Raw genomic sequence first — 22854 nt, forward strand, 5'->3', positions numbered from 1 at the left:
TTCTCCTTTCGGCGCACGTTTCAACATTTCAAAGATACTTAGCTTTCAGCCGGAACAAGTCAATTTATGTTGATTTGTATTGTTCTCATAAACAGTTAGGTGAAAAATCAAAGCTGTTCTATTCTCTTCTGTTCATTTGTTTTCTACTGGCATCTAGTAAGACAATTATGAACGTTATTATTTCAAAAATCTATATTGAATCGTACGTCACTTGTTGGTATATGCACTTCCGTAAATTCACAACGTGTAAGTTACATCAGAACTGTTTTTATTTTATTTTGTCGAGTTTAACGTCGCACCGACACAATTATAGGTCATATGGCGACTTTCCAGCTTTGATGATGGAGGAAGGCCCCAGGTGCTCCTCCTTGCATTATTTCATCACGAGCGGGTACCTGGTAGAACCACCGACCTTTCGTAAGCCAGCTGGATGGCTTCCTCACATGGAGAGTGGGGCTCGAACCCACACCGATGAGGGGCAAGTGATTTGATGTCAGCCACCTTAAACACTCATCAACGGAGGCCCCTACATCAGAACTGTAAGAAATCCAACAGTTTTAGTTTCTTGGTATACTTTGACGTAAAATGTAAGCAAGAAGCTTTTACCTAATAACAATTATAAATAAACTATTGTATTTAACAAGAGCTCGTCGAACACGAAATGCCCCCCGCCCCCCTCGATGCATTCGGTAATTGCACAAGGAACAAAAATTATATGCTCACTGTAAACAAAACGGAAGTTTTACTGTTCTGGTTCAATGTGACCATGACCTTTGACCTATTGACCTCAAAATCATCGGCTGATCGTGATCAACCTTCCTATTTAGCTTCATGATCCTAGGCCGATGCATTATCAAGGTATCGTCCAGAAAGAGTTTTAACTGTTCCGGCTCAATGTGACCTTGGCCTTTGGCCTATTTGATCTCAAAATCTAAAGGGTTTATCTATTGGTCATAACCAACCTCCCTATCAAGTTTCTAATCCCAGGCCCAAGGGTTCTCAAGTAATTGTCTGGAAACGGGTTAAATGTTCCAGGTCGATGTAACCTCAACCTTTGACTGACTGACTTAAAAATCAATAGGGGTCATCTGCTGGTCATGATGAATCCCTCTATCATCTTTCATGACCTTTGGCCACAGTGTTCTCAAGTGATCGTCCAGATACTGTTTATATGTTCCTTGCAAATGTGACCTTTAATTTTGACCTAATGACCCCAACTTCAATAGGGGTCATTTGCTGGGAATGACCAATCTCCCTTTCAATTTTCCTGATCCTAGACCTAAGTGTTCTCGAGCTATTGCCGGGAAACCGTTTTACTGTTCCTGGTCACTGTGACCTTGACCTTTGACCTACTGATCTTGAAATCAATAGGGTTCATCTGCTGGTGAAGATCAACCTCCCTATCAACTTTCACGATCCTAGACCAAAGCAATCTTGAATTTTCATCTGGAAACCGTTTAACTGTTCTAGGTCACTGTGACCTTGATCTTTTCCATACTGACCTCAACTTCAATAGGGATCATCTGCTTGTCATGACTAACCTTCCTATCAACGTTCATGATCCTAGGCCAAAGCATTCTTGAGTCATCATCCGGAAACCATTTAACTGTTCAGGGTTACTGTGACCTTGACCTTTGACATACTGACCTCAAAATTAATAGGGGTCACCTGCTGATGATGTTCAACATCCCTATCAACTTTAATGATCATAGGCCCAAGCCTTCTTGAGTTACCATCTGGAAACAGTTAAACTGTTCAGAGTCAGTGACCTTGGCCTTTGACATGCAGATCTCAAAATCAATAGGGGACATCTGCTGGTGATGACCAACCTTCCTATCAACTTTCATGATCCTAGGACCAAGTGTACTTGGGTTACCATCCGGAAACGGACTGGTCTACCTACAGACTGACTGACAGACTGACCGACCGACATCTGCAAACAATATACCCCTCCTTTAATAAAGCCAAGAACACCTACATATATGGTAATAAGTTGTAATTTTTAGAAAATATAATTTATTTGCCTCTTAAATTAAACAAATTGAAAAGCTAAGTGATTCTCACTATATGCTCAATCTAAGTGGTATCAAGTAAACTCGTACCCAAGTCAACTCGTCCCAGATTTGGTCATTACTAATTAAGATTTTCCTTCTTTGCCTATATAACAGCACACAGATACGTATTTAAGATTACTGCTGTTATTACCAGCATAGACATTAACAGAACATTCAACACATTTATTTCCTGCAGGAACTGTGATGTCCTCTTACTTCTGTTGTTGCAAGCATTTTAATAACAAACATCAAATTTAAAATTTTGTCTGTTGAATGTTTTAAGAAGGTTTCATTTCTTAGATGAATACAAATGTGGTAAACCTGGGTTTTGGCTCAGAAATATTTTGCTTTTTGTAAATATCTAAATAAATAGTTTTAGTTACCATGTTCTTTTACCGTACATTAAAGAATACATTATGACAGAGCTTTGCTGAAAGTTTGACCCTTATTGAGTAAATATTGGTCGAGTTATTCCCAAAAATATACCTAAAAAACTCCCGACTTCGAGAAAGTTTATCAGCAGAAACCATTAAATGCTCCTAAATACATATTTTATATTTTGCCATGGTATATCCACTTTCAATATATTGTAAATATATGTCTTAATATTTATGTAAAGTTTGAGGACATGACATTATGTAGCTTTAAAGTAATCTTGAAAAATCTCCTTTGTTTACATTTTTGCTAGTCCATTTCTTATGTGACTAGAGCTGACCAATGAAAATATTTATTAAAAATATTTAGAGATATTGTTCAGGTCTGAAACTTTACTGTCATGTCAATGATATTAATTTTTAGTTATGTGAAATTTTGTAGATTTTTTAGAAGCCCTGTTCTGTTGCAATCCTTTAAAAATGGCCCTTAGATGTGAAGACTGATTTTGGCAGCCATATTGGATATCTTAGGGAGAATTTGTGTGTCATTTCTTTGACACTTGATTTAAGTGCTTTTAAATCATTATTTGTAATTTGAAATACACTGATAAGGTGCAGTTTTTCTTCTAGTTTGTGTTTATGTAATTGGTTTTTGATGACATTTATTCTGTTTCTTGCATTTGGTGAGAAAAGTTTTACATATTTGGGAAAATGTCATTGACCAATCAGATTGCAGCATTTTTGGTGCTTCTCTATAAATATGGGCTTATCAGTTATTTCTTGGCTCTTCTAGTTTACACTTTTGGATTAAACACTTCACTTTGTTAGGAAAATATTGGAAATTTGGAGCCAATTTTAGGAACTTTGGACTTTATTTTTTATTGGGGAATAACTAGAAATTTGGAGTTTAATTTATTTGCTTAAGAAAATTACTGGAATTTACATGCATTAATTTTATCTGGACTTTTCTGATAATTTTAACTAAATTGCATAACTGGTGTATATATTAAAAGCAGAAGTTTAATTGTAGACATAATTTAGATCTTTGTAAATGTGAATGTGTGGTTATGAGAGGACTTTAGATCTAATAGATTTATAAAATTGGACTTACTCTTGTGTTTTCATTTAATTCTGCATGTGTTGATTTTCTCCAATTTATAATATAAGTGGTGTTATAATAATTAAACTTATTATTACAGCACTTGGCATTATATTAACTTTAAAATAGCCCAGAAAGTGGCTTTATAAGGAATCTGGCTTTTCCTTAAATTAATTAAGCCAGTGGTGTCGGTCATCCTGAACATTTACCCCCAAAACTCGAGCAATAAGAACATTGCCAACAACCACATTTTAGGTCCTCGTCGAACAATTTAACCCAGGGACTGGGGTTTACGACACAAACATGGCAACAAGAGGGATTCCCTGCAGCAGCATTATCATATAATTTTAGAGAATTGCTTTAGTCGTATTCTTAATTACGATATTACATTACGAGTGTGTTTCTCCAGTATGCATTCTCATATCTTTTTCCCTAAAATAACCGCTATCAAAACATGCATAATCACAAATGTTACATTCAAAACGTTTCTCTCCAGTCCAGTATATGGTTTCATATGCGTCTTTAGATCACAGCGTTTATTGCACGCATAATCTCAAATATTACATTTAAAAAGTTTTTATTCATTGTGTATCCTCATATGTCTCTTCAAATTGCTTCTTTCAATGCATGCATAATTACAAACATTACATTTAAAAGGTTTTTCTCCAGTATGTCTCCTGAAATGTCTCTTCAGAACACTGCTTCTACAGCATGCATAATTACAAACATTACATTTAAAAGGTTTCTCTCCAGTATGTATTCTCATATGTTTCTTCAGACAACTGCTGTTATTGCATGCATAATTACAAATATTACATTTAAAAGGCTTCTCTCCAGTATGTTTTCTTATATGTTTCTCCAGATCACCTCTTCTACAGCATGCATAATTACAATTATTACATTTGAAAGGCTTCTCTCCAGTATGTATTCTTATATGTTTCTTCAGATCACCTCTTGTACAGCATGCATAATTACAATTACTACATTTGAAAGGCTTCTCTCCAGTATGTATTCTCATATGTGTTTTCAGATCACCGCTTTCACTGCATGCATAATCACAATTATTACATTTAAAAGGTTTCTCTCCAGTATGTATTCTCATATGTCTCTTCAGATGGCTGCTTTGATTGCATGCATAATCGCAAACATTACATTTAAAAAGTTTCTCTCCAGTATGTATTCTCATATGTTTCTTCAGATCGCCGCTTTCACTGCATGCATAGTCACAAACATTACATTTAAAATGTTTCTCTCCAGTATGTCTCTTCATATGTCTCTTCAGTTCACCGCTTGTACAGAATGCATAGTCACAAACATTACATATAAAAGGTTTCTCTCCAGTATGTATCATCATATGTCTTTTCAAATTGCTGTTTTCATTACATGCATAATTACAAACCCTACATGTAAAAGGTTTCTCTCCAGTATGTATTCTCATATGTGTTTTCAGATGACAGCTGTTACTGCATGCATAATCGCATATATTACATTTAAAAGGTTTCTCTCCAATGTGTATTCTCATATGTGTCTTCAGAAAACTGCTGTTATTGCATGCATAATCACCATTACTATATTTTAAAGGTTTTTCTCCAGTATGTATCTTCATGTGTCTGTTCACATGGCTACTTTGATTGCATGCATAATCACAAGTATTACATTTAAAAAGTTTCTCTTCAGTATGTCCTCTCATATGTTTCTTCAGATTACTGCTTTCACTGCATGCATAATTACATTTATTACATTTAAAATGTTTCTCTCCAGTATGTCTCCTCATATGTTTCTTCAGATCACCGTTTGCACTGACTGCATAATCACAAACATTACATTTAAAAGGTTTCTCTCCAGTATGTATCATCATATGTCTCTTCAAATGGCTGCTTTGATAGCATGCATAATCACAAACCCTACATGTAAAAGGTTTCTCTCCAGTATGTATTCTCATATGTGTTTTCAGACGACTGCCGTTACTACATGCATAATCACATATATTACATTTAAAAGGTTTCTCTCCAGTATGTATTCTCATATGTGTCTTCAGAAGACTGCTGTTATTGCATGCATAATCACAATTATTATAGTTTAAAGGTTTCTCCCCAGTATGTATCTCCATATGTCTCTTCAGATTGCTGCTTTGACTGCATGCAATTCACAAGTATTACATTTAAAACGTTCCTCTCCGGTATGTATTCTCATATGTCTTTTTAGATCACATCCTCGCTTACACGCTAAATCACAAATATCACATTTAAAGTGTTTCTCGTCAGTGTGTCTTCAGATTACCGCTTTCATTGCATGAATTACCAAAATCATTACATTTTAAGAGTGTTTTGTAAGTATGAATCATCATATTTCTCTTCAAACTATCATCATGATCATTTTATCACATACAAAATCACACATATAACGTCTAAAGGGTTTCTCTTCTCCATGCTCCATTCTACCTCAAAATCAATAGTGGTCATCTGCTGGTCATGATGAATCCCTCTAGCATCTTTCATGACCTTTGGCCAAAGTGTTCTTTAGTAATCGTCCAGATACTGATTATATGTTCCTTCTACCTGTCATAACATATCTACCGTTAATAGCATTACAAGGAGTGTTGCCGTGGTAAAAAATCATTTCTGCAGTATGTACTTCGCTTTGTCTTGCTTGCTCCATATGCTAACTAGTGAAAATATTCCAAAGATCTACAAAAGCACATAGTTGGCCATCTGTACAGATCTACAAAAGATAGAACAGTTCATATTAAGTACACAAACAATTACTGATCATCAAGATAGATCACCCTTAAATGGACGTTCACATATCTTTTATTAGACAGACCGGTAATTTATTTTCTTCCTCATTGAAAAAGGAAACCAAAAGTGATTCTTTTATCGACACATAATAACAAACAACACAGTGACCACATTAGCTTATCTTTAGCACTTTGTCCAGTGATCTAACACAGGGCACTTGTTTGGCCATTTTTGGGGCCGAATATGGGTACCATTCCCCTCCTAAAATAATATGTTGTTTTCCAGAGGAAAATTCCCCTGATGATAGGTTGTTTGACACAAATAAATATTAACTCTTTCTTTTAATATTATATAGTGCCTCTAAGGAAGATTACTGTTGCAATATAGTCACATCAGTTAGAAATGATTGAAAACAGTATTAATAAGTGTGAAAAGTAGTTACATATACATGGCTTAAACTACCCCTTTTAAACATCTGAGGAAGCTGGAGCTGTCACCGACTCCAGTGTGGATAAAGATAATGAACAATAGCACAAGTCTGCTTCAAATCTGTCTAGTATAAACAAAGATAGAGATTAAGTGTATCAATACATTAATACGTACAAAAGGGACAAAGAAGGCGTCAAGTGTGTTTGTATACTGGTACAAGTAGAGTTTGGCTTTTCCTATGTTAGCCTATACCATATACATGATTTTCAAAGTTTCGTATATATAACTTAAGCTTATAGTAAGTACATGTCATACATTCCGGTTCCCTAGCCTATGCAGGTACTTTGGCTACAGAACCGGTTCCGGACGAATAAGTTCACTGTCTATGGAACCAATTCCGGTTCGCTAGAAAAGGCAGTGGCTACGATTACGGCACCGTAATCTTAGCCTCCTGCTCTAGGATTACGGAAGTTCCGTATTCCTAGACAACTTTTTGAGGATAGGCTAGGATTACAGAAGTATTTAAGAGGCATCAAATATGTTAGGACATGCATAAATGACGTTGTAAAATTACTTATTTCACTATTATTTCGTGCTATTGACCCGCTGTTTTGGGTTAGTATAATCTTACTAGTGGCATGCAGAGATATTATAAAATTATCTATGTTTCTTTTGTCATCATATCAACACAAATGGTCTTTATAACATACAATTATGGTTATAAATAAAACAAGAAGCTGCGTTCAATAAACCCTTGATGCCCCCGGTGGCATCCATAGCAACATAAGTCCAAAACGAGGTCAAGTTCAAGGTCAAACTGAGGTCAGGTGACGTCTTAAGATGAGGAATTGTCACAGGTTACATCTGCATTAGTATCAAGTCATTCGAGTAAGGGGTATTGATGATAGACGAAATGGTCCCATTTGGTTAACCAAGAGATGGCCAATATAAAGCAATCCAAGTCCAAAATGAGGCCAATGGCAAGGTCAATCTGAGGTCAGGTGATGTCTGAAGATGAGGAATGGTCACAGGTTACATCTGCATTAGTATCAAGTCATTCTAGTTAGAGGTATTGATACTAGACGAAACGGTCCCATTTGGTTAACCAAGAGATGGTCCATATAAAGCAACCCAAGTCCAAAATGAGGTCAAGGTCAAACTGAGGTCAGGTGATTTCTGAAGATGAGAAATGGTCACAGGTTACATCTGCATTAGTATCAAGTCATTCTAGTAAGGGGTATTAATGCTAGACGAAACAGTCCCATTTGGTTAACCTCGTACGGACTGACGGACAGATCAATCACTATAATATTATGCCTCCCGCATCAGTAGATGCCGGGGGCATAAAAAAGTATAGAATATTTTTATTTGTTTGTTTTGGGTTTATCGCCGTTTTTCAACAGTAACGGCGGGCAGTTAACCTAACTAGTGTTCCTGGATTCTATACCAGTACAAACCTGTTCTCCGCAAGTAACAGCCAACTTCCCCACATGAATTATCAGAGGTGGAGGACTAATGATTTCAGACACAATGTCTTTAATCAAATAGTCACAGAGAACATACGCCCCGCCCGAGGATCTAACTTTCGACCCTGCGATCCGTAGACCAACGCTCTTACCTACTGAACTAAGCGGGCGGGCTAGAATATTTTTAAACCTAACTTTTACCCTCATATTTCTATATTTCCACGGACCACCTTCAATATAGCATTTAAGATAATACCAACCCAAAATGGCGGATAGATAACATGGAATAATATTAAAGACAGGCATTTAAAATCGCTATTTTAATAAGGTGAAATAAGAAGTTTACAGCATCATTTATGGGAAAGGGAAAGGCAGACAAGCCAAGTGACACCAGAATGCATGAAGCAGGGTCTTACACTGCATGAGCTACAGACAGCTCTTAGGCAGTTGAAGACAAAGACGTTTCCTGGACCAGATGTAGTCACAAATGAAATGCTGACCCATCTAGGCACTGAAGCAATTTGCAAACTCCTGGAAATTTACAACTACAGCTGGACACAAGGACTGCTTCCACAGATATGGAAAGAGGCAGTCATGATCCCCATCCACAAGAAAGGGAAGGATCCAAACAAGGCTGCAAGCTACGGCCCAATCAGCCAAACCAGCTGTGTTGGAAAGACCATGGAGAGGATTGTGAATGCACGCCTGAAGTGGTACATGGAGACTAACAGTCTATTTGCAATGCAACAAGCTAGCTTCAGACAATTCCGCTCCACTGAGGACCAGACCATTTATGTATTGCAAGAGATAGAGGACGCCTTCCAACAGCAGAAAGTCGTGCTTACAGCATAGATTGATCTGCAGAGGGCGTTTGACAAAGTCTGGACTGATGGACTCCTCGTCAAGCTGATGAGGACTGGAGTAGGAGGTCACATGCTGAGGTGGATTAAGTCATACCTCCACAACAGGAGAGCAAGAGTCAATTTAGAACATGCCAGCCGTAGGAAGTTCCAATTGCGTCATGGTGTCTCACAAGGCGGAGTTTTATCCCCTACACTCTTCTTGCTTCTCATCAATGATCTGGTGTCTGAACTACCAAAAGGAGTTAAGGATGCTCTCTACGCTGACGATCTGGTTTTATGGTGTAAGGAAGAACATGCCACTACAGCCACATACAGGATGCAAGAAGCGATCAACAAGCTTTCAGCTTGGGCTGAGGATTGGTGTGTATCGATAAATACAGAGAAATCGTCCACCACACTATTCTCCCTGTTGTCAAATCAGAGGGCGGGTAAAATCAAGATGGGAAATACTTCGATGATTGAAGCAGACGAGGCAAAATACCTTGGAGTGACCTTTGACAAACGGCTAACCTGGAAGCCCCACATTAGTCAAGCAGAAGGGAAGGCCCGTAAAAAGCTTGCCATGATGCGCAAACTTGCGGGAACAACGTGGGCAGCAAATGAGCAAATACTCAAGACAGTATATCAGGGAACAGTGAGACCCCATTTAGAGTGTAGCTCAACTGCCTGGTCCACTACTGCCAAAACTAACCAACAGACTTTAGACAAGGTTCAGAACCAAGCATTGCGGATCATGATAGGTGCTACAAAGTATACACAAATCTCCTTCATGGAGAAGCTAACAGGCACACAGCTGTTACAAGACAGAAGACATGCAAAGGTTCTGCTTCAAGCAGAGAAGTTCAGGTCTTTTCAAGACCATCCCATGAAAGCGAAGCTAGGTGGCTACACAAAGAATCGGCTCAAACGTAGCAGCTTCGTACATGAGGCAAAGAAACTCAACTGAGAGTTCAAAACTGAGCCGAGCATACCAACGACTCAGTCTCCCCTAGGTAGTGAAGACATCATAAACCCACTAGCGAATGATCTGTCCTCAGTGACTGTGAGACTTGCTATTCCTTGTCTTGACCGCGGGAAGCAAGAGGATAAAGGCATTCAGAAGAGCCTCACACTTGCTATGATCAATGAAGACTATCCTCCGGAATTATGGACTCATGTCTATACAGACGGATCAGCCACATGCGCCGTCAAAGATGGAGGAGCAGGAGTTTTCATTCAATACCCATCTTGCAAGAGATAAACACTACATGCAGCCACAGGAAAACACTGCAGCAACTACAAGGCAGAGACTGAGGCACTCATGAAGGCCGTCTAAATGGTTGAAGACTTGGCAGAAGAAAGCTCCTAAGTCGTCTTTTTCACAGATGCAATGTCTGTCATGGAAGCTCTGATTAACAATAAAGCTCCGCAGCTAGCCAGGAGAATGCAGAGCCTGATATAACCTGCAAAGTAGCACTTCAGTGGATTCCATCCCATTGTGGACTTGCAGGCAATAAAGAGGCAGACAAACTAAGCTAGGAGCTCAGAACAAACAACAGAACCTGTGAGTAACAAGGAGAACGTCACCATCATCAAGGCACTAACGAAACCAAGGATTGAGGAAGATGCTTTTCATCTCCTTGATCAGTCTGAACAAGTGATGATGGTCAGGCTCCGCTCAGGGCACAACAAGCTCAATGCTCACATGTACAAGAAATACAGACTGACATCATCGCCAACTTGTCCATGTGGTGAAGAAAATCAGACTGCGGAGCATATACTTCAGAGATGTAAAAGGCATGACCAGGAGCGAGCTGCGACTTTGCCGATAGATACCTCAATCCACCAGAAACTGCATGGAGGCATTGAGGGTCTTCGGCAAACCACAAGTTTCATCGAGGCTACAGGTCTGACAGTGTAGATGCGAACGACAAGAAGAAGATCTTGCCACTCAAAGCCAAACATGTGGTCCAAATTTGAATGTTATTGACAAGAAGATTTTAAAAGTTTTTCCCTATATAAGTCTATATGAACCATATGACCCCTGAGTTGGTGCCATATTTGACCCTAGAGGGATAATTTGAACAAACTTGGTAGAGAACCACTAAATGGTGCTACATTACAAAATATCAAAGTCATAGTCTTTGTGGTTTGGACAAGAAGATTTTCAAAGTTTTTCCCTATATAAATCTATGTAAACCATGTGACCTCCAGGGCGAAGCCATATTTGACCCTACGGGAATAATTTGAATAATCTTAGTAGAGGATTATTAGATGATGTCATATACAAAATATCAAAGCCCTATGCCCTGTGGTTTTGAAAAAGCGGTTTTTCAAAGTTTATTCCTATATAAGTCTATATAAACAAAAGGTTGTCCTTTGACATAATGACCTCAAAATCAATTGGGGTCATCTGCTGGTGATGACCAACCTCCCTTTCAACTTTCATGATCCTAGGCCCAAGCGTTCTTGAGTTATCATCCGGAAACGGATTGGTCTACATTCCGACCGACCTACCGACATCTGCAAAACAACACACCCCTCCTTAGGACATAATAATCACTCATTCTGAAAAAATATACTTATGAGTTAACCCCATTGTATTTCAATTATTTCACAAAATTAAATCTGCATAATATCCCTATGGGGATACTTTTAACATAACAAACTTGGTAGAGAACAACAAGATGATGCTACATTACAAATATCAAAGCCCTAGGCTTTGTGGTTTGGACAAGAAGATTTTCAAAGTTTTTCCCTAACTAAGTCTATGTAAACCATGTGACCCCCGGGGCGGGGCCATATTTGACCCTGGGGGGATAATTTGAACAGTCTTAGTAGAAGACCACTAGATGAAGTCACATACAAAATATCAAAGCCCTAGTCCCTTTGGTTTTGGACAAGAGGTTTTTCAAAGTTTTTCCCTATATAAGTCTATATAAACCATGTGACCCCCGGGGTGGGCCATATTACCCCAGGGAAATAATTTGAATCATCTTGGTAGAGGACTACTAGATGATGCTTCATACCAAATATCAAGGCTCTGTGGTTTTGGACAAGAAGATTTTCAAAGTTTTTCCCTATATAAATCTATGATTATAGAAATAAACAAAGGGCCATAACTTACTAAAATATTGTTGAACCAGTCTGATTTTCAGGGGGACACAACCAGGGTATCAATACATCATTCTGACAAAGTTTAGTCAAAATACCCCTGGTAGTTTCTGAGGAGATGCGATAACGAGAAATTGTTAACGGATGGACGGAAGGACGATGGACCACGGACGCAGAGTGATTTGAATAGCCCACCATCTGATGATGGTGGGCTAAAAACATAATGACGGCATTTTTATCACATGGTCTAAATAATGAGACCTCAGGTAGACCGATCAGGGCCTCCTCTGGGTTTTTCATACTTGTCGCCAACCTTTTCGCCAATTTGAAAAAGTTGGAGCCACTTTAGTGCCATTTTTGAGCCAAAGTTCTGAGCCACTTTTATTTCTCTTAGTTGGCTGTCAAATTGTGCATAGAGAAATAAAATATAGTAAATAATTTCTTTTGCAGATGTATCAGTTCATTGTAGAAGTAAATTCAATATGTAGTTGGATACAAATGACACAAATCATTTCCTTAGTTTAAGAATCATATCTATCCATGAATTACCAATATTCCAGGACTCATTTATTTTCGGAAAGGAAAATTCGGAATTTTTTCTATTTTAGAAGGTCGAGTTGAACACTCATCTGATGATTTTTAAGAAGCCATGGTAGCAAGTGATATCTTCCAGTTTCTGAACATTTCAAAGAAATTAATTTACCAGGTCCAGGATACAAACTGAGGCTGTTGTGTTTTTGTTTTCGGATTCATCGTTAAAATCTTTTATGAAAACTGAGGAATTACAAAATTATCTAATATATTTGCAAAAAGTAACAAATTAAATGTATCTTTCGTACTTATTAAAAATTCGTCAGTCATACAACTGCATGCCACAAACATGTCGATCTTTTTTGTAAATATCACAATACATAAAGTACACCGTGATCGGCCTTAATTTTGGTGAATTCTCGGCAGAGTTCAAACATACAAGTTGGCAGATGTTTTGATTACTGATTAACCATCAGTTCACACACTATTACGCAATTATATTCTCAAAGTGTCAACCAACTTCAACAGTCGAATTGTCAAATTACACCGCCTAGACTGGTTATCGATTTTATTCACTACCAGCGCCTAGGTAAACACGTGTATCGGGAACCAATTATTGGGCCGCTTATATCACTACGGAAAAAAAACAAATGACGAGAAAAAAAAACTATGCGCCACTTATTTTCGCCAGTTTGCAAAATTTAGCGCCAAATTCTTAAAATTATCGCAAATGGCGACATTGGCGACCGACAGCGGAGGCCCTGCCGATTTTACATTTTGATATTTTACGCTGTCTACCTAGAGGTCTCAACCAGAAACAATCAAAACTGTGGTGGCAAATGTTATCGATGGAAAATCAGATTTAATGTAGTCACGAAATAATTTCGGTCTTAACTGTTTACCTGTTGTTTTAAATCATAAATTGTAAAGAAATAATGTAAATAAATGATATATTTATGAAGATTTTTTGTTTTTATAAAAATTAACCCTCTAACGGTTAGATTTGTCTACCTACAATGGCGGCTGAAGGTGTTACCAATGAAAACGCTTCCTGTAATAAAAATAAATCTGCACTGTTTGAAAGCAGGGTTGGCAACTACCCGCCCAGGGCGGGTTTACCTGCCTGGGAAAACCCGGGTTTTCCCGGGTTGGGTAATACCCCTAAAAATGAATTAAATGGGCAATACTGGGCAATAAGAAGTTTTTCTACTTTTTTAAATCAAAACAATTGAGTTTCTATACATGTGATAAAATGTGAGCTAATTCTTACATTAAGTTTTACTTACTTTGAAATCATTGGTAAAGTGATAGGTAGCTGACAGAACAGTTTTATTAACAAATTATCTTTTTTTACACAACAAAATATTTTTTATGACGTGAAAGTAAACACCTTTCAACATTTACATGAATTTATAAATGACACAGTATTACATTTATATATAATCTACACACTGTCAGTGATCACATATTGAATGATCTCTATAAGTCACAACTAGATTTTGCTTAAAGCATATGATTGTCTAACAGTCTAGTTCTTCTTTATCACAAAGCTTTCTGTAACAGAACACAAGTTCTGCAGGTTTTTAGCTCGACTATTCGAAGAATAAGTAGAGCTATCCTACTCACCACGGCGTCGGCGGCGGCGTCACATCTTGGTTAAGTTTTTCGTACCAGTCCACATTTTGACAAAGTCTTTTGAGATAAAGCTTTGAAACTTTCAACACTTGTTTACCATCATCATGTCCAGTTATAGGCAAGAGTACATAACTCCATCAAGGATTTTGGCTGAATTACGGCCCCTTTTGACTTAGAAATCATTGTTAAGTTTTTCGTACCAGTTCATATTTTGACAAAGTCTTTTTAGATAAAGCTTTGGAACTTTCAACACTTGTTAACCATCAGCATGTCAAGTTATAGGCAAGAGTACATAACTCCATCAAGGATTTTGGCTGAATTTTTTTTGACTTAGTAATCTAGGTCAATAATTCGTACCAGTTCATATTTTGATAAAGTCTTTTGAGATAAAGCTTTGAAACTTTCAACACCTGTTTACCAACACCATGTCCAGTTATAGGCAAGAGTACATAACTCCAACAAGGATTTTGGCTGAATTATGGCCCCTTTTGACATAGAAATCTTGGTTAAGTTTTTCGTACCAGTACATAGCTTTTGGAAAGTGTTTGACATATAGCTTTGAAACTTTTATCACTTGTTTAGTATAATAGTCTCTATCTGTAAGAAAGAGTACATAACTCTGTAATCTATTTTGGCTGAATTATGGCCCTTTTTGGACTTTGAAATTGGTTCTGTTTTCATACAAGTCCTCGTTTTGTCAAAACTATTTGACATATGGCTTTAAACTTTGAACACTTGTTTATCATTATGATTTCCATCTGTAGGCAAGAGTGCATAACTATTTTGACTGAATTATGGCCATTTTGGACTTTGAAATTGGTTCATACATTGCCATCAGGGGTGTGGAAATCCCAGTATTTTTCACTTGTCCACGGACAAATGAGACTTTAAAATCTACTTGTCCGCAATCAAAACTTACTTGCCCGGATTTTCAACATTTTAGCATGCAAATTATTCTTTATTTTGGACAATAATCTACAAGTAGTAACAAAAGCGAACATAACAAAGTGTAATACTGTAGCTGTTTCAAAAAATAAGCTTCGACACTTTGTTGTGTTCGTCCGCGAGGCCGTTGAACATTCAACAGAATACCTAAAGACTGTCATCATTCCATGTGAACCCATGTGAGAAAGCATGACACTTTCTGACTGTTAGAAAAACAAACATGGAACTTCGTGACTCGTACTAGCGAGCTCTGTGTGCTTTGACTATTTACTTCAATTTTTGTTGGCAGACGAAGTTGTAACTGTTGAACAAATTTGTCCAAAATTGTGATAATTGTTTACGTTTCCGGTTTCTATTCGAGAAGTTACCGTGTGCAAAAAACACGCGAGATCATGACAGGGAACCAATCAGAACGCAGAGAAGGAGCTGCTAAATTTAGACACAGTATGGTTTTCCCAAAACTGGAGAAATTGAGAGGCCCTTGGCAGGGCCCACACTGGCTGAAAAAGTTGGAGCCATCTTTTTTCTCGGGAACGTAGGAGGGTGCTGGAGAGGTTTCCTTCCGCGGCGCGTTGAAATTTTGTTACTTCCATAAGCAATGGTGATATTCTAGCTATATAGGGGACTTTTGAATGAAAGTGGGTATACCTCTAAAGCAAGTTTGTATTTTAAAATGCTGTTGGATGTTGAAGCAACCTGTCTGAAATATTTTTCCATTACAGCTTCTTTTTGTTGTGGGCCTACTATGTAAATGCATGGCCCGGGGGCTGTGTTTTTGGTGCTCTGTGCTTCCCAGAAATCAACCCTGATACAGGATTACATTTCAAATCCATTCTAACTTTTAAAGACATTCAAAAAACTTGGCAAGCACCTTTACTAATTACTTACTAAGATCACAGACACGGGCCCAGTGTATTTTTTTTTTATTAATATAAAAAAACCAACCTTTTTTCACAGAAATATGCTTTCTATATGTTAGTAAATGAAAAAAAAAATGATGACAAAATCGGTCACAGTGTCATGTATGATATTGTGACGATTTTTTGTCATCATTTTTTTTTCATTGACTAACATATAAAAAGTATATTGTGTGAAAAAAAAAGCATTTTTATATTAAACAAAAACAACACTGGACCGTGCCTGTGACTAACATACTGTCTGACGTGGCGACAACGTTAAAAATTAAAAAATTCATCAAACATTCATTTTTGTCGATTTATTTATAATTATTTGATCCATGGAAATTAAAGCATCAATCATTTAATCTGCCGTAATGAAACAAAACAAAAGATTTTAACCGATAATCGGTTGCTAATTGATGCAATTGCATCTTCTCACGTGTCAAGATGTTTATTACACATTGTTATATGTAAAGTAAACGCAGACTGGGTAGTACTATCCCGAAATAAGTTAATTTTATAAGGTAAAATTATCGGAACCAGTCAACTCTTTTTTAACATAATTTCTCGGAGGTTACGATTTAGAACGTCTGAAACAAAATGGCGGTCCAAATTACGAACATTTTTTCATTTTCGCCACTCGAGATTTTTCTTCGCCACTTTCATCGCAGATTCGCCAAATGGCTCGAGTGGCGAACGACAGTGTGGGCCCTGCTTGGCGGGTGAAACATCCGTTTCGTACATCAAATTCTTAAGCGTTCCTAAATTATTCTTTCCTTTTTTCATTTCAAACCAGAAAATTTGTGCTTGTCCGTGGACAAACGGAATGCGAAAACTCACTTGTCAGCAGTCAAAAAGTCCCGAGTCAGACAAGTCGGACATAGGAATTCCACACCCCTGGCCATTTAGTGCAAGACTTATCGAAATCAAAGAAATACAGGAACATTGTTCGTCTAATCTATTTATTTCTTTCGTCTGAATATCCGTGGAAATATTTTGACCCCATCCTTCAATCAATTCTTCGAATAGTCGAGCGCGATGCCATCAGACAGCTCTTGTTTTTATCCCAAGTCTGTTTCTGAGTTTTGTCTGAATAATACCAAAATTTGAAGACACCCTTTCAATTGACACAGACACTGGCATATCTAGTAGTTTTTTGGCACTACAAAGTGGTCTTAAGGCTGATCTAAAACAAACACACCGCAACGTTTTAGTCTAGGAGCTTTCAGTCTCTCAATTTTGGCACTAACCACAGTGCCGCAGTCTTTACATTTTGCAATCTTTTCATAATTCGTAACATTAAAACAATTCCACAAAGGGTCCTTAGATTTCAAGGTTATATGATAGAAATGACAATGTGATCTAAATTGGAAACTGAATAGCCAGATTTAAGTTGTTCACACTTCTAACTTTAATTACCTAATCTTGCTCAATAATTGCTCAGTCATCATCATAATAATGTCTATTCAATAGATTTTGTTGAAATATGTATTGAAGTATGAACTGAAATATTATACTACCCAGTATTGCCGACTATTGCCCAGTAAAACCCGGGTTTTCCCAGTATTACCCACTGGGCTGGGCAATATGCTTAAAACCCGGGTTTTTGCCAACCCTGTTTGAAAGTGGTACGTGAAAATTCGATACCAACCGGCGTAATTCGTATGATCTATTTAAGTTAAAAGTGATTTCACGCAGTCACAACGAAATGGTTCTACACTGTGAGCATGTGTTTACCGGTGATCGGCCATTTTCCAATATGTAGTACACTTGTGTTAAACCTCGGCATTTTTTTAACTGCTATAGTTTGAATTTTTCTCAAGAAATCTCGGTAAAATGTACATCATTGAAAAGGAAAAAATACAGGCTTTCTATATATGTATTTCTTTTTTTTATCCATTGCATTAAATTATTATAACTAGGGTTGGATATCGTTAAGGACGAAGCAGTCCGATACCGATAACGAAACGGTATTTTTAACGATACCGATACCATGCGTTGTAGTACATCACATAAGCAATGATTTGCTTAGTATTATATACACCTATGTAAGTAGATATACATGAATTTGCTGAGATAAATAAACATTTTAAGTCTGTTAATGGAATGTTGTATGTATTAGATTATGAAAGAGTAAAAAATAAACATATCTTACAGACTAGTTTTCCAAAATAAAAAATCTAGAGCAGATACCTCGCTCACTATGCAATTTAAATCTATGAATACACTCACTGTAGTAATGCTTTTAAAGCTCAGTACTGTCTACAACTGTTAAACTGAACACTTATTAGCTTTCAGATTACCCCTCTAACAAGTCAGACTCATTCTCACTCATGATAATCTTCGACTAGGTTGACTAGTAATGTTTTTAAAGTGAAACACTTTGCAACACATTTTTAATTGAACAATAACCTTCAAAACACTTGAAACAACCAACATTCCAACAATAACATTATTTCTAATGGTTCGCGAAAACCGATTATTTGTTTACATAGCTTACAGCTTAGTCTCATAATTTTTTATTTACATCATTTTTTCTCATTGGTTTTAAAAGAAAACTACAAAGAAAAATAGTGTCATATATTTTGAAATTAAGTATTGGTTTACGTTGTTTAAAATGACGGGAAAAGAAGTATTTCAGGTAATATTTAGCATACAAAACTATTCGCACGGTTAGCTCTCCATGTAAAGGGAGGTTACTCTGAGCGGTATCACAGTAAACAATGTCGATCACGTTATTACGCTATTTACTTAAATTTCTGCTTTATTTTGCTGCAGATTTTGTTAGAATTTTGTTTTTACTTTTATGGAAATACCGAAATCGGAACCGGTTCTTTTACGAAACAGTATATACCGGTACTTTTCGAAGTGATTATTCGGTATTGTACCGATACCGGGAACCGGTATCCAACCCTAATTATAACATAATTCCCGCCCAACGGATTCCATTGGACATTTATTTACGCAAAGAAGAGGACAGTGCTATCACATTCTTTACCTTTTCTGGTTTGTACTCGGAGGCGGATATCGACAAGTCAAAAAAATATAACGATATTCAACTCTCGAGTACAATTATTTGGACTACTTTATCACAGACACTCGGAGGTTCAGACCTCCACACACCCCATTCTCTTCCGCCCCTGGTTAAGTTTAGCCAATATAATTATTTTAGCATTTTACTATGTATTGAGCATAGGTAGATATCCTGAAATGCATTTTGTAACATTTCTACATGTTTTTTAAAGAAATATTAGTTTTTTCTGTCCAAAGCCTGATCGGGCAATGTTACCAGCCTGTTAACGTAGATTTAACTAAATGGTTTTCAAATGAAGAGTAGCCTGATCAGGTGACAACTGCAATGGCGGACACAATAATTGAGACAGGGGTACCAATTTGAAACTTGTGTGTATAACTTGTGTTCAAATTATGTTGCATGGATTATTTTATACCAGATCGAAAGAAAAATTAATTAGAAACATTGTAAAATAAAAGGCGAGTCCATTGCATTTCATTTGATGAAATTATAGCGTGACAGACTTCTGGCACGATTCCTGGTTAGGTTTCATTACGGGATTCGTTTCAGCGCAGAGATCCGTAACAGTATATAAACATGATCTCTGAGCTGAATATTTTTAGCTAGGTTTTTCATGAATTTCATCTTCACTGTTAAGACTTTATTAATTTAAAGGAGGTGTCTAGGGGTACAGATCCGTACCTCTAGTCTAGACAAGCCTGTTAGGAGTTTTCTAGGGGTACGGACGTCCGTTTTTCTAGAGATTCACGGTCATTTACATTTCAAATTTTGTTGAAAATGAAGAAAACAAATAATATTTCATCAGAATTCACCTTAAACTTGGATCTAAATTGTTTACAGATAAAAACGTTCATCCAGTTTGTTACATTTTCTTTCAAAACGTAAATAACCGAGGAACACCAATTAAATCACGAGGATTCGAAATGGCAGAAAAAAAAATATAAAGATTAAATGTTAAATATGTTGGGGGAAAAAAACCTTAATTGATAATAAACCCTTAGTGTACATGTGTATGTTTTTCACACATTTTGGTAGCCGTTATGATCGAGATACATGGGACATTTTCACAAACAGTTTCTATTACTTAATGTCGCTTAATTGATTATTAAACAATCAGTTCCATGCCGATTATCATTTATACCTTGTTAAATAACAAAATAAATTGGTGCATATTATATATAATGCCTAATTTATTTATTTATTTATTTTTTGCTGAATAATAGAATTCATTTAAGGGATAGAATTATTAATCTAGCTGTTATCAACAGTTTATTTAACAACAAACTAATCGGCATGGAACTGTGTATTCATTTGGAGTTCCTCGGTTATTTAAGTTTTGAAAGAGAAGATAAACAATCGGGTGAACGCTGGTATTTGTAAACCAATTAGATCCAAGTTTTAAGTGAAGATTGGTTAAGAACTATTTGTTATTTCATTTTCGACAAAATTTAAGATATAAATAACCCTAGATCTCCAGAAAAAGGAGGTCCGTACCCCTAGAAAACCCTTAACAGGCGTGTCTAGAGGTACGGATCCGTACCCCTAGACATTTCCTAATTTAAAATTAAATAGCTTTATTTAACTTGTGACGGGCTTTCCGCGTTAGAGTGGTGGAACCTATGCTCGCGGTATTCCTATGCTCGCGGTATTTCGATAAATATGCTCTCTGCAGAAGCACTGATAAAAATATTTCATCATGCTATGTTCAACACCGACCAGTGGTGAAATGCCTTAACAACAAACGTAGCGATAGCCGCGCGTGCCGCTCACGTGACGTATACAGCAGCCGATACATTATACGCAATCTGTATCCGTCGCACAAATCTCACACAAATATGTCAAAATCACTAAACTAAAGTTAGTTTTTTAGAAATCATGCATTACATTCAGATATAAGATACATTTAAGAGCAAGATGTGATGAATGTGACGCCTGGCTACACTACGAGTGCCTTTCGAACCATGAAAAGATCGATGTTGATCTTAGTATTTTGACAAAGTCCAAATGGTTCTTTCTGAGATGTAGGGAGGAGTAAATTTCCTACACACAAAAGAAGTGTAGAAAACATTAGCGAGTTAATCACTGTCGTTGTTTGAATCTTTAATTCTGTTTTTAAACAACATTATTAAACGTTTTTAAGCTTTGTTCTAATAGTGACTCCATTTCGGAAAGGGAAATATACACATAGAGGCACTAAATTTTATCCCCATTTATTTTGTTTTTCACATAATAAATGAGTAATGTTCTAAGTATTATATTCGCATATGCTTGGTTGTTCATTTTTAGCCTGCTGATTTTTTTTTTCGTCCTTAGTTTAATCGATATTACATACCGCCAGCATAGGTTCCCTTCAGGGCGAATTTTCACCTTTTCACGTATGCCGTGTCGATAGCTCACGAGACGACTAAGTCACGTGATGACGCACATCAACAATATGTTTCGATAAAAAGAGGATAACTTTATGTTTTTGCATAGGCAAATCGAAATAATAATTTTTTCTTGCTTCTTAAAAAGATTATATATGTACAAAATACCGCGAGCATAGGTTCCACCACTCTATAGGTAGCACCTAATTTCATATATAAGGTTAATGATAATGAGAACTTCTTAAAATGCTATGCAAATACTGTCAAAAGGTCTGATTTACCTGTAATTCGAGAATAATTCATTCAGTTTCAAGCAACCGATATCACTTCCGCTTTTCGTCACAACATGTTTTTATTTACCTTTAAGCCAAGCTCTTCAATAAATCAAGAGTTCCGTCCCTTTACATGGCTATTTCCAGGTTATAACAAACTAAATAGTTGTTGTTCTTTATTCTATATGAAATTGACCCATTTCAAGTGACCGCAACACACATCAGGACCCATTTTAAATTTCTGTAACTTACATTTTCTTGAAGAATATTGTCAGTGCTAACTAAAAATCAAGAGAAAAGTGGGGGTCATGTTAGATGCTAGTCAGGCCTAAAAAAAAATTCTTTGTTTCCGGTAACATGCTCAAAAAAATTAGGGTAGGTAGGTCGGAAAAACATTTTTATTATTATTTTTTTTTTATTAAGGGAGACTTTTCAGAAATTATTTTTGTGTCAAAAAATGAATACAAATAGGGGTGTTATGCCTCTAGAGCATCAGCAAGTTGATTTGTAACATCACTGACCATGTTTAAAGCATAAAAAGTGCAGTATTGCAACTTTTTGTCAAAAAGTTGAAAAAAATGTTTTCCAAGGCCATAAAAACATTTAGGGTCGGGCCAAAAATTTAGGGTAGGTCGGGATACCGGAAACAAACATTTTTTTTACGCCTCATAGCCTCTATGCCGTCTAAACAGCTGATCGCATGTATTGACATGCTGCCGATAGGGGTAGCCGAATTCAGAGCTCTTTGACTTTGACTAAAATCCTCAACTTCATCCGCAGGCGGACATCGTGTTGAGTGGGAGGGGTTAAAAACTGCAACGTGCTGTACAATTTGTGGGTGTCGGTTGTTCCCAAAACGTGCTCTCACTTTTTAAAATCCAACTGTTATATACACTGTACAATGTTCCATATATTTTTCAATGGATGCCGGGTTGTTGGACTGCGATCTTGAAGCTATCCAACGTTGTTGATGTAACCACTGCTGTAGGAAGACTGTTCCATACAAGGACCGTCCTTGGGAAAAATGAATATCGATAAATGTTCAGGTTACAGCTA

The 22854-nt window shown here is 36.9% G+C and overlaps 1 protein-coding gene across 1 annotated transcript; it reads right to left on the reverse strand.

The window, feature by feature from the left end:
• Positions 1–1979: 1979 nt before the first annotated feature.
• LOC123538058 (zinc finger protein 271-like) lies at positions 1980–21947 on the reverse strand. The gene is made up of 2 exons (XM_053530797.1): positions 21808–21947; positions 1980–6248 (listed from the first exon to the last, which is right to left on the reverse strand). The coding sequence occupies exon 2, from the start codon at positions 5635–5637 to the stop codon at positions 4105–4107; it is 1533 nt and encodes a 510-aa protein (XP_053386772.1). The 5' UTR covers positions 5638–6248; positions 21808–21947; the 3' UTR covers positions 1980–4104.
• Positions 21948–22854: the final 907 nt, after the last annotated feature.

The sequence above is a fragment of the Mercenaria mercenaria genome, chromosome 18 (genome assembly GCF_021730395.1).
Source record: "Mercenaria mercenaria strain notata chromosome 18, MADL_Memer_1, whole genome shotgun sequence".
Taxonomy (NCBI): domain Eukaryota; kingdom Metazoa; phylum Mollusca; class Bivalvia; order Venerida; family Veneridae; genus Mercenaria; species Mercenaria mercenaria.

What these genes read in the sequence shown, in the direction of transcription:
- LOC123538058 (XM_053530797.1), bottom strand. Translation starts at nt 5,637, where the DNA reads ATGGAGATACATACTGGGGAGAAACCTTTAAACTATAATAATTGTGAT.